Source organism: Myotis davidii, unplaced genomic scaffold (genome assembly GCF_000327345.1).
Source record: "Myotis davidii unplaced genomic scaffold, ASM32734v1 scaffold142, whole genome shotgun sequence".
Classification (NCBI taxonomy): Eukaryota; Metazoa; Chordata; class Mammalia; order Chiroptera; family Vespertilionidae; genus Myotis; species Myotis davidii.
In genome coordinates this window covers 5,464,066-5,484,300 of record NW_006294400.1, presented here as the reverse complement: position 1 = coordinate 5,484,300, position 20,235 = coordinate 5,464,066, and the positions used below count along the sequence as shown (strand labels likewise).

The window sequence follows — 20,235 nt, the reverse complement described above, 5'->3', positions numbered from 1 at the left end:
GGGGGGGGGGGGGTGCTGCAGCACCCCATGGGCTGTGGGGGCGCTTACCCGCGTGGGACTGCATGTGCTCCAGCAGGTTGTTGTAGAACTGGAACTGGATCCCACAGGCGCCACAGGTGTAGGGTTCTGCGGGGAGAAATGAAGCAGCCGTTTTAGGGGCAGAAGGACCCTGGGTGCCTTCCTGCTGGGCTGTGGGCAGATTGGGAACTGGGAACCCCAACACACACTGGGGCTCTGGGTCCAGCCTGACCTGCCCCTGGCACTAACGGGTGAGCAGGAGGCCGGGGGCAGGAAGGATCGATGGGGAGAGGGGGACGTGCAGCCTCAGAGAGCCTCTGATGCGGTCAGGCAGCCATTTACTGAGTGCTTACTGTGTGCCAGGCACTGTCTGGGCACTGGGGGTGGAGGTGCTTGGGGCAGATGGGCTGGAGGAGGGACAGGAGCTCTTAGCCAGAGACGGGGTCTTACTGGTTCCCCGGCCCATCTGCCTGCCTGTAGAAGCACCCGGGCATCACTGTTTGCTGAGCAAACGAATGAGTTAATGTATGAACGAGCCCCCAAACAAGGCAATGCACACAGAGGAAAGGGAGAGGAAGAAGAAACTGAGAACAGGGTAAGAAGGGGAGAAAGCCACAGAAAAGCAAGAAGTGGGACAAGACGTGGAAAGGGCAGAGAGAGGCGGAGGGCGGGAGAGAAGGGAGGAGGACAGCACACAGGACCGGGACAAGTGGGCCTTTATCTTTGATCTCTGTTCCCAATACTCGAGTCAATGCCCAAGAGACGAGGGAGGAAGAAGGGGTACAAAGGAGGAAAGGATAAAGAGAGGAGGAGGATGGCTGACATGGGGAGGTCTGTGTTCCTGCAGGGCTGGGGGACAGAGGCGGCTGCCATGTCGGGGGTCTGCCTCGTCCCCCGTGCCAACTCCTCCACCCGCCTGGGCTGGGCACTCCTCCTGCGCTACTAGCTGCCTGTCTGCCTGGGAGGGCGGCCCAAGGTCGGATGCTCTGGGGAGGCCCTGAGAGCTGGAGCCACTCAGTTCATTCCCTGCCCGGCCTCGCCCTCTCCAGCCCCCCATGGGACCCCCACTTACTCTGTAGGAGAGGGAAAGTATTGGAAATCAGGGGACTTGCAGTTTCTGCAAAAGAGAAACAGTTTAGCTAGGTCTCCTCCAGGTCTGGTGCTCTCAGATGACCGTCATTATTTCCATTGTTAACAAGTTGTGACCAGATGGGGCCCTCAGACGAGGGGCACACAGAGCCAGGCTCAGATTCGGGGGTGGGGCTGGGACACAGGGCACGGCAATGGCAGCCAGGGCCACCCCTCTAGGACACACTCAGCTCTCCAAAGGTGAGCCCACAGAGCACAATGAGAATGTCCACGCTCGGCTTCAGGACAGGAAGCTGCTTCGAGGTCCTGGCCCTGAGGGCTGTGCTTGGGAGGTGCTCTGCCTGCTGGAACCTGCCCCACGCTGCCTGGTGCTGCCAGGTGAGCCTCAGGCGCAGGAGGTGGCAGGGTGGTGCGGGTGGACTCGGCTGGGGTCCGGCTGGGGTCCTGGCTCCACCACTTACAAGCTGGGGACCTGGGGCAACTACCCCCTTCTCCTGAGCCTCCGTTTTCTCACCCCCAAACGAAAGATAACCCTCCTCCTGGGGCTGGGGCACACGGGAAGACAGGAAAGACACACACAGCTCTGAACACATGCCAGGCACAGAGTAAGCGCTCAGTAAACGGTGTCTGCCCTTCGCACAGCCAGTTTCCAGCTCTGAGTATCGGCTCTGGTGGAAGGAGAGGCAGGGGGTGCAGCCTGGCTGGCTCAGAGCAGAGACTCCCGGGAGGCCAGGGCTCCGGTCCTGATGCTTAGTCCTGTGTGGCCTTGGGCAAAACGCCACCACGTTTAAGCCCACTTGTTGGAGATGCTGCTGGATTACATTTTTCAAAAGGGTTGAAGCAGCTTGGAAAAGCTGACACGTTCTCTACAGTGAAGGGGTCCTGTCAGGGCCCCCCGCACCCCTCACTCCCTTGCTCAGGATCCTCGTAGAATAACTGGGTTTACGTAAAGAGATTACGTGAGTGGGAACGTAATCTCTGCAGGGCACTTGCTGAATGCTCACCACGCAGGGACGTCTGTGCTATCCCCACTTTAGAGCGGAGGAGAACTGAGAGTCCAGGCCCCGCCACCAGCTCACAGAGGGCGGAGCTGAGGTTCGAACCTTGGCTGGAGACAGAGCTGGGGCTCAGATTCCTACGCAGAAGCCTCCACATTCAAACCTGTGTTCCCAACTGTTTCATGAAGCCCCTGATGGACGGTCAGGCTGCGCCCAGCATCTGTCTATACACAAGCAGTGCCCAGGATATGCGGGGCACAAGTGGGGACCGAGTATGATGAACGGAACCTCAACTGTGCGAGAGAGGGGGTGCCTTGCTTTACTATAACCAGTGTCGGAACTCTTGCCCCTTCCCTTCCTGCCCTGGCTGCCACTGTGCAGACCGCCTGGCTATGCCTTCTCGGACAGAGGCCGCTGGTGACCACCCCCGACGGCCCCGCTGGGCTGACCCAGGTCTATCTGGGGAGAGGGGCCTTGGGCAGCTCTGTTCTAAGGCCCTCTGTTCTGCCAGGGTCTTGGTGGAGGCAGCCACCAGGGGGCGCCAAAACACTGCCAGGAACCTCAGGCAAACCTTGGGCGGGCAGGGGCTGGAAGGGAACCGTTGGATGGTTCCTGGTCCGAAGTGGAGCCAGAACTCTGGGCCTCTGGCTTACCAGGCCACAGCTCTCTCTGCTGTAACCCCATTGCCTCTGCTGGAAATAAAATGGCTGACGTTTTCCCTAAAAATATAGAAATGGCTCTTTTAGGCTCAGGTCTCTGGGGCCATGCATGTAGGTGTTGCAGGCTGTGGGGTAGGGGGAGTTCCTCTCTCCATGGGGAAGAGACAGGAAGGGCCACAGTCCCCCGAGATGCCCCTGAGGCCCAGAAGGAGGCCCCTGGAAGACTAGGCCCGTGGGTTTCTGCCCAGCCCTGGCCTCCTAATTCTCAGCCTCTCCCAACACCACCAGCATGCATCATGGAGACCCCAGCCCACAGGGGGGAGCAGACGGAGCCGGCAACCTCAGCACGGGGTGCCTGGCACAGGGCACACTCACCGCTGGAGTTTTGGGAACTGCTGTTCGTCTCTTCAAAGTGGTTTTGTGCTTTGCTTTCTACTCTCCGACTGAAAGCGCTTTCTGCTGGTGGGGACAGGAGAGAGCGAGAGAAAATGACGGTGATTGATTAGCACTAGGTCCAAAGGGGGGGTGGTCATGCCAGAGGCGACTCAGAGGCTGGAGTACCTGGGGGGATCAGACAATGAGGAGCTCCAGCATCCCAGACCAGAGCCCCAGCTCCTCAAGCTCACCTGAGTCGCCTGATACCTTGTCAGGGCCCCAGGAGACCCTCGGACAGTGCCCAGAGGGGGTGGAGGTCCAGGCCTAGGGGTATGTGTGGGTGACCTGTCCAGGAGCTCACAGATGAAATCCAGCCGAGTGAGCAGACGGCAAATGGGCCTGGGTCTCCCATCTGGGCCCCTGGGGAGCCACACGTGGGCCACTAAGCAATGCGGACCTGCCCCCACTGGTCCCTATGCCAGATTCCGCTGTCTCAGGCCCCACAACGGAGCAGGGAGGAGGGCAGACTGTCTCCTGAAGGCAGTTCTGGTAGAGCAGGTGGGCTGGACAGCTCCACATGCCCAGTGGTCCCTGGGTGGCAAGGAGCGCCTTGGAGAGAAGATGTGCCAGGCAGAATGGGGGCAGCCCACACCCCAGGAGGCCAAAGACCAGGTGAGGTCCGGTCAGAGTTCATCCGGGTTAAGGACTAGCTCCTGATGATTTCTTGGGCATCTCTGCTTACAGGCGGCACTTTTCTTAGTGGCTCACCTTCTCCCAGGCGCTGCCTGTAACCCCAGAGGCAGAGACAGAATTCAAGGTGGAAAATACCAATTTAGTGCCCACCTCTCCCCCACCTATGGAAGGTACTGACACTGAATATCCAGGCTGGGAGGGGACTCGGCTTTTCCACGCTCTGGGCACAATGGGAGCCGGATGCTCCAGGAGACAGACTTCTGGGAACAAGAGACGGGGTGGAACAGCCGACCCAGCCCCTTTCTTAGGGAGAAGCAACTTGCACCACCTTGTCAAAGGCTCGGAGAAGTTCACTGAAAAGAGGCCCATCTGGCTTTATTAATCCAGTCTTTCCAAATGGATTTGGCTACTCAAGCCCATTTTTCTTTAAATATATTTTTATAAATTTCAGAGAGGAAGTGAGAGGGAGAAAGAGAGAGAAATATCAATGATGAGAGAATCATTGACCAGCTGCCTCCTGCATGCCCCACACTGGGGATCGAGACAGCAACCTGGGCATGTGTCCTTGATTGGAATCGAACCCAGGATCCTTCAGTCCACAGGCTGACACTGTATCCACTGAGCCAAACAAGCTAAGGCGCCTATTTTAAAATTATTGGGTAGATTCTTTACTATTTCTAAAAAAATGGTGGTTTCAGGAACTCACTGTGGGAAACACCACTGTCACCCAGTCCACCCCATGCCAGAAGGGCTCTCGCTCAGGCTGTGGGGGCCAGGGTTCCGGACGATCATCGGGCGACAGGAAAGGAAGCCAGAGGTGGCTCCTGCAGGTCCTGCTCAATGCCCCATTCCCTGACCCCAATGACGTCTCCTTTCCGCAGAGGCTGTCCACAATATCACAAGGAAAACCCTCTCTCCAAAACGCATCCATAGAATGCCTGGGCTGAGAGCTCCATACCTGCCTCCTTCAAGAAGTCATCTTTAAATGGGCAAAGAAAGCCCTTCAGTTCTTTGCCTAGGGGAAAGGGGGGAGGGAGTTGCACTAATTTACTGAGCACCTACTATGTGCCAGGCACTGATTTAGATGCCTTACACCCAGGGTCTCTCTTAATTCTCCCAATAGCTCTATGAGGTCCACGCCGTCACTTCCATTTTATAGGTGAAAAAAACACACACACACCCAGAGGAAAGTGAGGCTGTCAAGTTCCCAGGGCTGAACAGCTGTTAATCCTCTAAGACGGCAGAATGAGACTTCATTCTCGCACAGGCAGACGCTTCTTTTTTCACAAGCGAGTCCTTTCTGCATCTTAATCCTCGTGCGTGCAGGCGACCCCTCTGCGGGGGACTTTCATGCAGCCTCACCACTTTATTGGCAGACCTGACAACTGAGGTCATGATTCGTTTCCCAGTACTCAGCTCATAATGCAACTTGATCAGCTCTCCCTGCCACGGGCACCTCCGGCCACAAACCAGTGGGCTGTACAGTGGGTGAGGTCCCAGGCACAGGCCCGCACCTCCACCCAAAAACAGCTGCCTGTTCCAACACGGTGAAGGCCGTCACCACTTCCAGCTCTCCCGTGCAGGTTCCTGCGGCAACCTGGTGTCCTCTGCTCTGCCCACCTGCTCTGCCCCTAGCCCCAAGTCTCCCAGGTCACATAAAGGCAGCTAGAAGCAAGTCCCAGAGCTTCCGGGATGCTTCTTTGGGGATATTGAGGTCCAAGAGCTGCCCCTTCCAGGCAGCTCCCTGCAGGAACTACAGACATAGAAACTCCCAGCCAGAAGGTCAAGAATAAAAAGCAAACATTTGGAACTTGTGATCCCATTAGTAGCTGAGCTAACATCTACCACCGATGAGCCCATGAGGACCATCCTGTTTCTAGAAAAATACAACGGCTATCGGCTTTTCTCAACGCAGTACCTCAAAATCCATGATGTTCAAGGTTGATTACGTACTTACTCTCCTTCCGGGACATCTAAACTTCATAAGCCTATCTTCAAACACTTCTGACGAACATATCCTTGCCCCACAGTAGCCCACGAACCAAAGAATAATGGCAAACACAACTCGTCAACCGCCAGCCCAACCTACTGGGTCACTGAACTCAGTCTGATCACTTGTATGTGTAATGGATGGCTGTGGGCCTCTTGACAGCAACTGAAAGGTCCCTGATCCCAGAAGGACCACATCAGCACTCTACCCTACATCACTCTACCCTCCGCCCACAGGCAGGCGGCCCAAGGCTCGTTCCATCTGGGCATGAGTCAGGGCTCCTGATAACTGGCGCTCAGCACACATGCATGCGTCTGATCCGTTTTCCCGGGACAAATACTGCTGTTCACCCTTCGGGGGTTGGAACCCCACTCCGCCTGGACCAGAAAACCCTGGAGCTGGCATCCATTGGTCGCCTGCTGGGCCATGGCCCAGGGAGCGATTTCACGAGTAGCGGGAGGCCAAGAGCACAAAGCGTCCGGCCAGCCACCCTGCTTTGAGGAGAACAGCTCTTCGTAGAAATGAGTTCTTAGGCTGGGTTTTCGGAAAGATGGGGGATGCAAACGCATGCCGGGGGGTTTCCAGGCAGGGACATGAATGGATGAACCGGGCTGCATGTCAGACAGACAACAGTGTGATCACAATGAGAGATGGCACCCGCCACATGGCTCTTGTGTTGGGTAGGCAGGAGGGAGTGGTGGGGACTGTGGAAAACTGGCGAGCACATGCTCTATGAATACAGGAGGCAGCTGTGGCTCAGCCCAAGCCAATTGTTGCACTGCAGGAAAGTGGGCCCGGAACGGCCGGAGCCGACTTGTCCATGTCAGCTGGAGATCAAGTTTCACATAAAACCTCCTAGCGTCCAAATATTGGCAAGGAATTTAAAGCAGTTTTTAAAAACACCTTAGGCCATGACGTGGGGGAAATATTCTCTTGTTTAAAAGGAGAAAACTTTGCAAACTCTCTTGTGCCACCCTCTGATTTAGGATAAGAAAAACTTAGACTCAGAGAGGTTAGTTAGGTGGCTCGCCAAGGTCTCAGGGCCCGTCAGAGGCAGAGCTAGGACCCAGATTCGTCCCACATAACTATGGGACCCCCACTGTTGCTCTTGCAAGGGAACAATGACCCCGGGCACAGCTGTGGCGGGGGGGGAGGGGGAATGGAGGGCGTGTGGGGTGACAGAGGCCGTTGGTACCTGAGGTTGCCTTGTTGGCTGGAGATCCTGAATTTGGGGTGCGGAACGTCTGGGTTTGGGTGGCTGGAGGGGTGCGGTGTAAGAGGGCGGAGCACCGGACCACGGAGGCCGAAGCTTTTTTCCCCGACTGGTTCGTCTGGGTCTTCGCAGCCACGAAGCGTGGAGACGGGGACACCTCTGGATGTGAACACTCAGAGCCCGTGTCTGGATCGTCCGGCGGCTCCCACCCGGGGGCGGTACCTGAGAGGGTCACGCTCTCAGTCCCCAAGAGCCCTCGGAGCTGGCGGAGTAAGTGGCCTCTCGAGCCACTGCCCCCACCTCCGCCCCCCGTGCTCGAGGGTGGACACCTCTTCTCAGTCCACAGAAAGCAAAGACTCTCGCTCCCACCTGGGAGTCTAGAACCTTCCCCAGCTTCTCCTCGAGGCAAGCCTATCTCACACGGTACCCTCCAACGGCCCCAGGGCATAGGCAGAGAGGGATGCAGGGGCTCAGAGAGGGACAGGCACCACTCCGGGGTCACAGAGCAGTTTGGGATGGAGCCACGATGCATTTCCCAGGCTCCTGTCTCATTTCATTCCATAGTTTACACCGTGTGTTGACCTTCTCACGTGAAATGCTGTCCAGCTGGAATTCCTACCTGGGCTTTCACAGAGAAAGGAAGAGCTTTAGACAGACTGGCTGATTGCTCTTGTAAGAAACATAGGAGATATTTACACATAAAAGAGATATTTAAAAATAAGAGAACACAGTGATCTCTCCTTCCTGTGAAGCTGAACGTTTAAGTGGAGCAGAACATGCAGAGAATATATGGATTTGAAAAAAGTAACCATGCCACCGAGAGGGAGAAGAGACCAGGCCCAGGGGTTGGGGCAGGGGAACTCCCTGAAGAAGGGGGGAGTGGAAATGAATTTGCGGCAAGTGGGCCTCGTAGGACCAAAGGCTGGAGGTGGAAGTGAGAGGGAGACGGGATCCACAGGGTCTAACCTGGGAAATCCTTGTGGGTTTTAGTCTGAGGAAGAGAACTAAGACCTTACACTCTGGCCACGCTGGAGCCGCTGGTGTAGGACTAGCCCTCCTCCAGACGCAACATAAAGCTGGACAAAACACGTGAAACCACCATTTCAGACCGTGAACAGAAGGAGGTGCAGGGCCTCCTGTGAGTCATGAAAGAAGACCTCCCATGAGCCCCGTGACCCCGCCTGCTCTCCGCCTGGGGAGACCTTCTGGACCAGAGCACAGACGTGAAGCCCAAAGAAAGCACCCCAGTCACCCTGACTGAGGAGTCAGCGGTCAGAGTTCAGGGCTTCCAAGGTGGCTGGAGTTTGAAGGGCAGGATAACAAAGAAGGGAGAAAAGAAAGAACTCCTGAACCGTGTGCAGAGGGACCCCTGCAAGCCTGGCAGCCAACAGACTGCGGGCTGCCAGTGAGTGAGGAGTCAGGGGTGTGCAAGGTTAGAGGATGTCTGAGGTCCCACTTGCCAGAGAGGAGACCTTGCTGAATACCCAGTCGTTCAGCTGAGACCCAGAAGAGCCAGGCCTTAGAAGGATTACGCTGACCCTAGCACAAGGACTACCGTATCCCCCCTTATCCAGGAGCGATACATACCCAGACCTCCAATGAAGGCCTGAAACCGCACATAGTACTGAATCCTAGAGGTACCGTTTTTTTTGCTAGGCATACATATTGTGACACATTTTAATTTTAAAATTAGGCATACTAAGAGATTTACAACAAGGACTAATAATAAAATAGGACAGTTATAACAACAGGCTGTAATAGAAGTTATGTTCATGGCGTTGGGGCCTTTATTAAAATAAGGCTTATTTGGAACACAAGCACTGTGTACTGTGACAACCGATCTGATAACTGAGACCGCTACTAAGTAGGGGTGGGTAGTTATGGAGCCTGGATAAGGTAGACAAAGGGATCACTCGTGTTCTAAGAGGGATGGAGCAGGATGGCATGAGATTTCATCCCGTTACTCAGAACAGTGTGCAACTTAAAATGTATAAACTATTTCTGGAATTTTCCATTTAATATTTTTACACCACAGTTGACTAAAACCATGGAAAGTGAAACCGCGGATACGGAGAGGCTACTGTAATCCAGACCCCGCCCCAACACAGCTTAAAATCGAGCCTTTGAATTACCAAGCTAATCTGTATTAACTGCCGACCAGAACAAAATTCAACATTTTTCAAAGGAAGATAGCAAAGTCCAGACACTCAACAACACTGCATCCACACAGGCAGCACAGAATAAAAAAAAGGATGCCATCGGGTGGAGCAGGAAAACGGGAATAATATTCAACAGGGAAAAAAAACACAAAACAGTCAACAGAAACATACAAAAATGACAGCAACAATAGAATCTGCAGACAAGGACCTTAACACAGCTATTATAAATATGCTCCAAGATTTAAAGGATAGCATGAACATAATGAAGAAAGAAATGGTGTGAAACAGAACCAAGCGGAAATTACAGAGATAAAAAAATATGATAGCTGAGATGAAAAATTCACTTAATGGCTATTTCCAATGAAACAAAGTAAGACACTGTAGAAGAAAAGATCAGCAAACCTGAGAACAGGGCACTTGAAACAATCCAAATAGAAACACAGGGAAAATAAGGCTGAAACACTGAACACAGTTTCAACTGATCTGTAAACATCGTAAAAAAAAAAAAGTAACATACATGTCAATAGTCTCAATAGGAGGCAAAAGAGAAATTGGGGAAGAAAAATATTTATGGAAATACTGACTGAAAATTTTCCTTGATGAAAAATATAAACCCACTGATCCAAAAAGCTCAATAAACCCCAACGAAGATGAAGCCAAAGAATACTATATATCCATAATCAAATTACTAAAGCCAGTATTATAGAGAAATATTTAAAATAATCCACAGAAAAAAGATACATCAAGTATAGAATAACAACCAGAATGACCTTTGACTTCTCACAAGACACAACATAAGCAAAGAAGATAAAAGAATGACATTCTTAAAGTGCTAAAAAAAATTTCTCAACCCAGAATTTCATATCCAGAGAAGATGTCCTTCAAAGGGTAAAATAAAAACATCTTCAGTTAAGAAAATCTTTCACCAACAGACCTACAAGGTAAGAAATGTTCAAGGAAGTTCTTCAGGGAATAAAGGAAAAGGATAATAGAGGAAATTCAGATTTACATAAATAAAAGTACAGAAAATTGTAAATATGTAATAAATATGAAAGACATTTTCTCTCATTTCCTAATTACTTTAACACAGGATTGACCGTTTAAAGCAAAAAATAATTGTTGGTTTTATAAAGTAGTATAGGTGGAAAGCTAACAGAGGAAATTTTTAAAATTCTTGATTGATATTAAAGAAGGCAAGACAAAAAATGAATAATAAAAAGAAATGAAACAAACAGAAATACAAGATAAAAAACTTAAATCTAAGCATATCAAAATAATATATCAAATGTAAATGGGTTAAACACTTCATTTAAAGGCAGGGGTTGTCAGGCTGGATAAAGGAGTGAGAACCAACTACTAGCATATGTATGCACTTAAAACACACATATAAGTAAAAAGCAAAGGATGAAAAGAGATATACCATGCAAACACTAATCCTAAGAAAGCTGTAGTGGCTATATTAATATCAAATAAAGTAGATTTCAGACAATGGGTATTACCAGATATAAAGAAGGGCATTGAACAATTTTAAAAGGGTCATGACATAATGATCCCAAGTGTGTGCACTTAAAAACAAATTTCAAAATATATGCATCAAAACCTGACAGAACTAAAGGGAGAGACAACATCTCTAGAATTAAAGTTGTAGATTTTAACTCTCCTCTCTCGGTATTTGGCAGAACAAGCATATGTTTTTGAAAACTCTGGAAAGGTGTAGAGATTTAAACAATATTATCAATCACTGTAATCTAAATGACACGCCATGCAGGAAATACTCTTTCCAACTCATTCTGTAAGGCTAGTATTACTCTGATACCCAAATTAGACAAGAACATTACATGAAAAGAAAAGTACACTGCTGGTTGGAATGTAACATGGCATAATCGCTTTGAAAAACAATTGGGCTGTTTCTTAAAAGTTAAACATACACCTGCTACTAGTATATGATCCAGCCATTCCACTCCCAGATATTTACCCAAGAGAAATGAAAGCATTTGTCCGTACAAAGATGTGCACAGAAATGTTCCCAGCAGCTTTATTTGTATTAGCTCTAAACTGGAACGACCCATGTGTCCATCCATAAGTGAATAAAAAAAATTGTGGTATCTATACGGTAGGTCCTCAAATAATGTAACTTTGTTCAATGCCATTTCATTATAACATTGATGATATGCTATAGGAACTTAACTCTTGTGTCAATTAGTCCATGGTAAAACTGGTTTTGTTATACATCATTTCACTTAAAATTACAGAACCTATTGACGACTTAAAGTGAGAACTTACTGTATCTAGACAATAGAATACTACTACCCATCAATGAAAAGGAATGAAGTACGGATACATGCAAACACGAAGAATCTTAAAACAATTAAGGTGAGTGAAAGAAGCCAGACACCCCCATACACACAATAAAGGAGTACGATTCCATATAGGCAATATTCTAGAAAATGCAAAGCAATCTATATGGATAGGAAGTAGATCAGTGCTTGCCTGTGAATGGGGAAGTGGTGACCAAGGAATTCTAGAAGGAAATAAGGAAACTTTTGGGAGTGACAGATATGTTCCTAATGGCTTTCCAAGGTTCAAAGCCAAACTCCACCTCTTGTTAACTCCACGACTGTATTCAACTTATTCCAGAAATTTGGGAGAACAGCAGCAGCACTGAAGGTGCGCTCCAAAGGCTGACACCGTGGTTGCAGGCTGGACTTGGAACTAACATCTAAGTGCATTCTGGGTGGCATCCTCTCCAGGAACCAGGCAGCAGGACAGATGTCCACACACAGCTGCCAGTCCGGCCCATGGAAAGAGGGGTCCTCAGAGGGTCCAGGCCATGGAGTTCAAGCCCCGCCACAGCGCTGATGACTCAGCACCAGCACCACTAGTCAAATGGATGGGTCATGCCCACCAAGCAGAAACCGTATCCTCCCCCTCCACCCAGGTCAGAACATGTGGTGGAAAATGGGTGGCCCATACATCCCTAGCCTCACTGGCAGGATGGGTTTCTCTAGTTGGGCCACCTGGTCTACCTGCCCGAGGGTTTGGAGATGCCTAGAATTCAGACCCCTGGGCTGGAAAGACTTCGAGAGCTCCCACAAAGGGAAACCTGAGCCCAGGGAAGGGAAGTGACAGGCACAGGTCAGAGGCTGAGTAGGACAGGAATCCTAGCCCAGTTATGGATCTCAGGATGGGGGCTCTCGCCCATGGGGCTCTGCCCATTTAGAGATTATGGAGTGGGATCCACTCAGCTCTGTCCTAAGAAACCAAAGCAGGGGGTACTCCTACATCCGCTCCTAAACATCCCGCCCTGCGAAGTTGGTTAAGCCTCGCCTCCATCTGGATTTTGGTTGAGGAATGAAGGCCTCCAGCTCATGTGCTGGGGATGGAAGGGTGAGCGAGCCCGCTCCAACATCCAGAAGTGGCACCGGGGAATCGGCAGCATCAGAATGGAAGGCTGCTATGTCCCTGTGGGAAGGGCCATGAGAACCATTTCCCTTCTGGAAGGAAAGATTGGAGGCCAGAAATTGGACAGGGCCTGCCCCAGGTCACATGCAAGCCTATGAATCCACGGGGATTAACACCCAGGGCTCTGAGTCCTGGCTTAGCACTCCGGCTTCGCACCCTTCCCACCACCAAGGATAAAGAGGAGCTGTCCTGTCTAGTTGGCCATCCCTTGCCTGGGATAGGCTAGGCTCTGCATGGGTTCAGACGGGCTGCACCACATGGTGCTGGCTTTGGGGCTGGGGATTCAGGAACATGATTTGGAGGTGCTTAGAGGAGGTGGGGACAGGGACACTGAAGGACTTGGATGAAAGGTGCCCACCCTCTGAATCCACTGTTGGAAGACTCGCGCTTTCCTGGCTTAAAAGTGGGGCTTTCCCAGCTATTCGAGTAAGGTGGCCCCAGATCACACCTGGACACCTAGAGACTGGCCCAGATCCAGTTCCCCTTTAGTTTCGCCCTCTCCTAGTAACATCCCAGAGCCTGGGACTACAGCTTGGCCCACCCCGCCCCCAACAACAAAAGGTACTCACTGATGGGGGCGTGTAAGGCCACATGCTCCTGGTAGGGTGTGTAGTACTTGTACTGCTTTCCGCAGAATTCACAGGTGTAATTGCCGGTTTCTGTCCAAGAAGGAGATAAAAGTGTGGGAACAGGTGCCTGGCTCCCACCCAGCCGCAGCAGCATGCTCTCTCCCCCCAAACTCCTCCTCATTCGGGGACAACAAACTAGAATTGGGAGTCCACTTGAGTGGACTACTCTCTAAACTCAAATCCCAGCTCTGCCATTTGGAGCTGTGTGACCTTGGGCAAATCTCTTAACCTCTCTGTGCCTCAGTTTTCCTATCTCTAAAACGGGGGTAATAATAGGACCACCTTATAGGATTGCTGTGAGGATTAAATTTCTATGTCAAGTGCTTAGAACAGTGCCTGGCACACACTGTTCTCCCTCATTGCTCCGCCCTTAGGCCCCGGTGCTCTGGAAAAGTGTGGTGACCCAAACTGACCTCCAGTGCCCATCTCTCTACCAGCCCCTCTGCAATGGCCACGCTGGGTCCCCTCATCTCTAGGTCCTTTCCCTGCCCCAAGCACCCCATGCCCCCCAGCAGAAGAGATCACTTCTTCCTCTCAGGTCCCACCAGACTTTATTTTTACCTCTCTTTTGGGTCTGCCTAACTTCTTTCTTCTTAAAAATTTCTGATGTAATATTGTTCACTGGGGGAAAATTATAAAATATTGATAAATACAAAATTAAAAAAAAAATAAGAGAAATTTCAATCATCTGTAATCCCCAAAACAAAGAGTAGCAGCTACCCCTCGGGTAGAACCTGCACCTTTCAACTTCCCCAGACCCCGCCCCTCACTCCCCTGACACTGACATCATCTTGTCTGGCTGCTGTGGGCCTTGAATGGGCGGCCCCGATCTATATGCTCTTTGTAACCTGGTGCATTCGATCGACAATACTTTGTGGACATCTTGCTCAATCAATAAACTTTGATCTCTACTGCACTTATTGGCTGCATGGTTCCACTGGACTTCAGAATTTGCTGTGCTGGCCTCCTACACCAGGGGCCATTTAGAAAATCTCCCCAAATTTCCCTTAATATATATCTAAAAATAATGCTATGATCCACATACTTGTGGAAATTTTTGCACATGTGCTCATTATTTTTGCACATCATGGCAAAATAAAGATTATTGAGCATAATCTTTGCACATTACTTCCACGGGATAAATGAAGGGTATGCATTTTTAAGGCTTTTGAAAACCAAAGCACCAACTACCTATCAAAAGATTGGGCCAATCTGTATCTCATTCAGAAAGATGGGAAAATGACTGTTTCCATACATGGTAGCAAACATTAGATATTATTGTCTTCTTAAATTGTGACTGATAGGGGAAACTCTAATGCAGTGCTGGTTTTATTTTCCACCTCTTTGAGTTGCAAGGAAATTTACTATTTTTCATGTTTAATTGCAGTTTTTCGTTCATGACTTTTCTGTGTTTACTGCCAATGTTTCTATAGGTATACTTACCTTTTTTAAATCACTAAGACTCCGTAGGTTAGAATACCAACGTTTTGTTCTTTATATTAGTTACAAGTATTTTTGCTCAAATTGGCTTCTTATTCTGTTTGTGGGATTTCTGTCTCAATATAGAAACTTTAATATTTGTAGTTAAATAACTTTTGTAACTGATTCCTGAACACTGTAAAAGATCCATTTGCTATTTGCAGGATTCAAAGTTGTTAGGTCACCTGTATCCCTACGTAATCTTATTTGTCTACCTGCTCGGCCAAAGACTCCCTGTAATAAATCCCCCCACTTCGTGGTGTTTCTACATTTATTTTGTGTATTTAGATATAATGTCGTTTGATGCACAAAGGCTCAGGGATCCAGACCTTTACTGCAAACTGTGCCCTTTGTTAAGGTTTCCCTGTCTAGTAGTGCAGTCCTTCTCAAAGGTCCCTGGGCCAGCAGCAGCAGCACCACCTGGGAATTTGCTGCAAATTCTCAGGACTTAACCAAGACAGACTAAAAGAAAAATTCTAGGGATGGGATCCAGCAACCCGTATTTTAATAGACCCCTTAGAAAGTTCTAATGCTTGGGAACATTTAAGAACCACAGTTTTATTAGTTTGCCTGGCATTAATGTTACTAATTCTTGGTAATTACTTTGTCGGATTCTCCTTTCTACATGTTTGCATGTGCCTAGAGACATTTCCCTGTGCTTTCATTCATTAAACAGATACTGTGCTAAACGCCGCCACAAAAATGTGGAGCAAAAAGTCATGGTTCCTGCCCTCTAGGAGCTTACAGTCTGGAAAAGGAGACAGAAAAGTCAAATGATCACGCAAATTTAAAACTGCAACCATGGCGGTGGGTACTCTTGAAGGAGACATTCACAGTGCTATGAAAATTCTAATCGGGAAATCACTTTAGCTAAGGAAGCAGCAAAGAGTTTCCTGAGAAAGAGAAAAGATAATGAATTAACTAGGCCTGTCTCTAATAAGGCATTAATAATTGGATTATTTTAAATTAACCTGAGAACCTTTGTCTTTTAATAAAGGAGATCATGCCATTTGCTTTGATGGCTCTATCTGACTTGGTTTCACTTGTTTTATGATTATCTTTTTTCCTTTGCTCCACCCTTCTGGGCTGTTATAATTTCATCAAACAAAATTTCAGTTGTTTGATACATGAACTCTTTTCTTTGCCTTTCCATTATCCTCCAATATTCAATTACTTTCCAACATTCTTCATTGTTTTAGTCAGTGTATAATATATATTTCTCTAAATGTTATAATCAAGCAGGGAATGATATTATCATATTTATTACCATTGGAAAGGGAGTTTAAGTCAGTGCTCCTCAAACTTGAACATGTCTAAGAATCATCTAGAGAGACTGTTACAACACAGATCGCTGGGTCCCACCCAGAGGTTCTGATTCTGTAGGCCTGGTGTGGGACCTACGGATTTGTTTGTAGTAAGCTTCCAGGAGATGCTGCTGCTCAGGGGACCACACTCTGAGTAGGACTGGTTTAACCCACCTTTACTGTATCCCTCACCATTCCTGCCTTCTTGTGTTTTTAAACTCATTTTTAATATTTTAGAATAATCGTTGTCTTTTGCCTTAATTTTTACAATCAGAATTGCAACATTACATATATTTTAAGTTCATTTCAGAGAGGAAGGGAGAGGGAGAGAGAGATAGAAACATCAATGATGAGAATCATTGATTGGTTGCCTCCTGCACACCCCACACTGGGGATCGAGCCTGCAACCCTTGGGCATGTGCCTTGACCGGGAATTGAACCATAACCTCCTGGTTCATAGGTTGACACTCAACCACTGAGCCACACAGCCAGGCACAACATTTTAAACTTATTTCTAGTTTGTCTGGCTTTAGTATTCAATACTGTGAATTATTTCCTCATATTGGAGCCCTTAAGTGTGCTCTACTCAGAGTATAATTTCAAGTAATTTCTTGAAGATGGGTACGTAGAAGATATAGTATGTTTTTGAGATCTGGCTTTTTCCTTTACACATAAATCACAATTTGTCTAGATATAAAATTCTTAGATTACAACTTTTTCCCTTTAAAACAATTTCATTATCTTTGGCATTTAGTGGTGCAGAAAAGACTGAGGCATGTCCATTTTGGATTCATTTGTATATAATTGCTTTTTTATTTTTAGATGGCCCTATAATTTTTCTTTTTTATATGTATAGTTTTGATAATTCACTAAGATCTATTTAGTTAGGGATCTCTTTATACTGACTCTACCTGACATAAGACGAGCCCTTAAACCTTCATACACAGGCCTTCACACAGGCCTTCCTTCAGCTGAGCAAATTTTTCTTCTATTATATCTTCACAGCTTCTGTCCCACTGGTACAATATCATCAATGATCTGGAACCGGTTCCCCATTCTCCATATTTATCATGTTTTCCTCTAATTATCTCATCTGTTCAAATCTGTCCTTCATATCACTAATTCCATTTCCTAGACTGACTCTGCTCTTTACTACCTGCAATGGAAGTCTTAGTTCTGTTCTTCTATTTTCAGCTTCTCTGAAATCCTTCCTCATCTCACACTTCTCTCTTTGCCCTTTCACCTTATCCTGTTGCTTTCCCACCATATAACTCTGGGCTCCTTTCTCACAGGGTTCATGCTAGGAGCTGTACTGTGTCTTCCACAAATTCAGATGTTCACACGCTACCTCCCAATGTGATGATATTTGGCCAAAAGTAATCTCACAGAACCCAGCCACACTGACACTCTGATCTCTGTCTACCAGCCTCTGGAACTGTGAGGAAATAAATTTCTGTTGTTTAAGCTACGCATTGTTAAGGCAGCCCACGACAGGTCATACTTTCTTATAATCAACTGTGGCTGCCAGAGAGAATTTTCATCTAGATTTCACAATAGATCATTTTCAGATGTATGCTCTTCCCCCGAGTCTCCTAAATTCTCTTTTTCTTGTGATGTGGAATTTCATAGTTCCCCATAGAGGTATTTATTTATTTATTTATGTATGTATGTATGTATGTATGTATTTATTTATTTATTTATTTATTTTCCAGCTTAAGTCTTCCTTATCCACATATAAAAATCAAATAGCCTATGAAGAAATCCAGACTGACTCTGTTTCCGCTGGCACAAATGAACTGCTCTGAATCTTCTCATTATCATGGTAGACCATTACCACAGTAAAAATTCTCAGATCTGGAGCTGGAGAGCAAGCTGACACACAGGACCCCTTCGACCAGCTCCCTCTTCCAGCAGGACGCCTCTGCTCTGCCATGGCTTCGGCTTCCTCCTCAAGTACCTAACTCTCTAATAGTTCAGCTGATGTGGATGTGGAAGGCATACTTCCCCAGCATGCACTGCTACCAGGTTTCTTCCTCTCCCCGCACCTACAATCGCTACTTGTGGCCAACTGGCCCTTCACAGTGTGCCATACTGCTACTGGCTCCTCTTATTCTACGCCTCATCCGTTTCAGGGTTCTGTGGCATTGGTCTGCTTGCAAGACGTGTGAGGAGCCCAAGCAGCAGCAGTCTTAATTCACAAGGCAGCTCCTGAGTGGTAACAAGGGAAAGCATCACACTATTCTAGCAACCTCACTTCCATAGTGCCAAGCTGGGAGCAGCAGAGAGTGGGGAGGGGGGGTAGAGGGAGGTAGGAGGGAACGGACAAGACAAACTCAGTTCAATTTTCTCACTGCAATTCCCTACTCCCTCTGCATCATCTGTGACAATTCCTCCCAGGTCCTAGCACCGGCTGCTGTAAGGCTTAGTCGCCCATATATAGAACAAGTTTCATCTTGTTCTGCACCTTCCGGGTAATAGGGACCACTTACTTAATGCTTCCATGTAAGTGTCAAGGACTAATCTCTTTATAAATATAATCTGAGCTAACCTCCATGACAATCCTGAGGGGAGTTTTATTGTCATCACTGCATTTCAGAATTAAGGAAATGGTGGATTAGAGAGATTACAGTATTTGCAGGATGTCGCAGGCTGATTAGGCGTAGAGCTGGGATTCATACTTGGGATGGCTCTTAAGCTCTCACTCTCAGCTACCCCTTGGCAGCACTGCTCACGTGTGACGCCCTGAATATGAGCCAAGTGCTGGCTAGACACTTGACCCGTTCATCCTGCAGAACAGATCGCGTTCTTGTCCCAATTTACAGAGGAGTCAGAGGAGACTCCAAGGGGGTAAGCAGCTACTAAACTGGTGACGCCAGCATTCGAACCGGGGCCTGTTGGAGTCCAAAGCCAACTTTCATAATTATAATGCTAGGCAGACATGGAAGGGTAGTGCTATGCTGCGACTCCCTGTCCCGTATCTGTCCTGGAACGTGTCTGATTCACATCTGGATCTCCCACAATCTACCTCCTGGCAGGGTTTGCATTGAGGTTTTCATCATTTTCTTTATCTTCAAGGTTATTTTAATGTCACTGTTTATTTTTTTACTATGCATATGACAAGCACGGTGCTAACCACTTTACAGATAGGATCACATCTGCAGTTTCCTGAGAGTTTAAGAGTAAAAATCAAGCAGGGAATTATCCCCTAGGAGGAAGGAGGAAGAAAAGGCATCCAGGGACCCAGCAATGCCTCCCCAAGGCCTGGGACCAAGCGGCTTCACTGTGGTAGTTCCCTCGATTCCCTTCCCTCGGATTTCCACATCCTTTCATTCTATGTCTGAGTGTGTATTTCTGCAAGCTGCCTTCGCCCTTAGCGTGGTGAGGCAGAGCCCATGAAGGTCTTCTCTTGCCGGCAGTAAGAAGGCACAGGAAGTACATGTAAATTTTTGAGGGCTGGACCAGTCTCACGTGTGAGACGCTACCACCACCTCCAGTCCATTCTCCAAGTCATAATGGCCTTCCTAAAACGCAAACTGAATTAAGTCCCTTCCCCATTTAGTAAACTTTCCTGGCTCAGCTCACTCCCCTCAGCATTAGATCTTTAGGTCTAAATAACTTCATCCGGTATTTGAGCCTCTCCAAGACCTGAATTCAGAATCGACTGGCCTTTCAATTCCCAGAAAAGTGCTGCTCTCCTGCCTTCGAGGGGATGCAAGGGCTTATTCCCCACTCTGGTTCCCCACTCAGAAGCCTCGTGGACTCCCAAGGCTGGTCAGGCACCCCTGGCACCCCCAGCCGCCCGTGCTTCTAGGTATGCTGGAACTATTCCTCACTGACCTGCGGGCTCCCTCCCGTGTTCCCCAAAGGGAGGGCCACATCTGTCTTGCTCACTGCTGTGTCCCCACAACACTCAATACAGGTGTGCGTGGCTCCTGCCCTCGGGGGTTTCTAGGACAAGGACAGATTGTCTGCATATGGCTCCCCTGGACAGCTCCACTGGCTGATAAACCCCTTCAGGTGACAATAACAAGTTATTTTCCGAGCACCTATTATGTACCAGGCACTGTGCTAATTGATAGGTGATTGGTAGCCACGATCTCATTTAATCCCCCAACAAACCTGTGGGGAAATGTCACCCTCATGCCACAGGTGAGGAGCCGAGGCTCA

The 20,235-nt window shown here is 48.4% G+C and overlaps 1 protein-coding gene across 7 annotated transcripts in view; it reads right to left on the bottom strand.

Annotated features, from left to right (window-relative positions):
- Window positions 1–20,235, bottom strand: part of ZNF618 (zinc finger protein 618) — a 62,138-nt gene that overhangs the window by 11,490 nt on the left and 30,413 nt on the right. Inside the window, exons 8-13 of one of the 7 annotated variants that reach the window (XM_015567112.1) lie at window positions 13,847–13,906; window positions 13,226–13,315; window positions 7,018–7,257; window positions 3,140–3,220; window positions 1,091–1,135; window positions 49–126 (exon numbers count right to left, since the gene is read on the bottom strand). In XM_015567112.1, the coding sequence (XP_015422598.1) occupies window positions 49–126; window positions 1,091–1,135; window positions 3,140–3,220; window positions 7,018–7,257; window positions 13,226–13,315; window positions 13,847–13,906 (594 nt within the window). Of the gene's footprint in view, window positions 1–48; window positions 127–1,090; window positions 1,136–3,139; window positions 3,224–7,017; window positions 7,258–13,225; window positions 13,316–13,846; window positions 13,907–20,235 lie in introns of all 7 variants that reach the window. The other 6 variants (XM_015567113.1, XM_015567117.1, XM_015567118.1 and 3 more) reach the window with 6 other exon arrangements.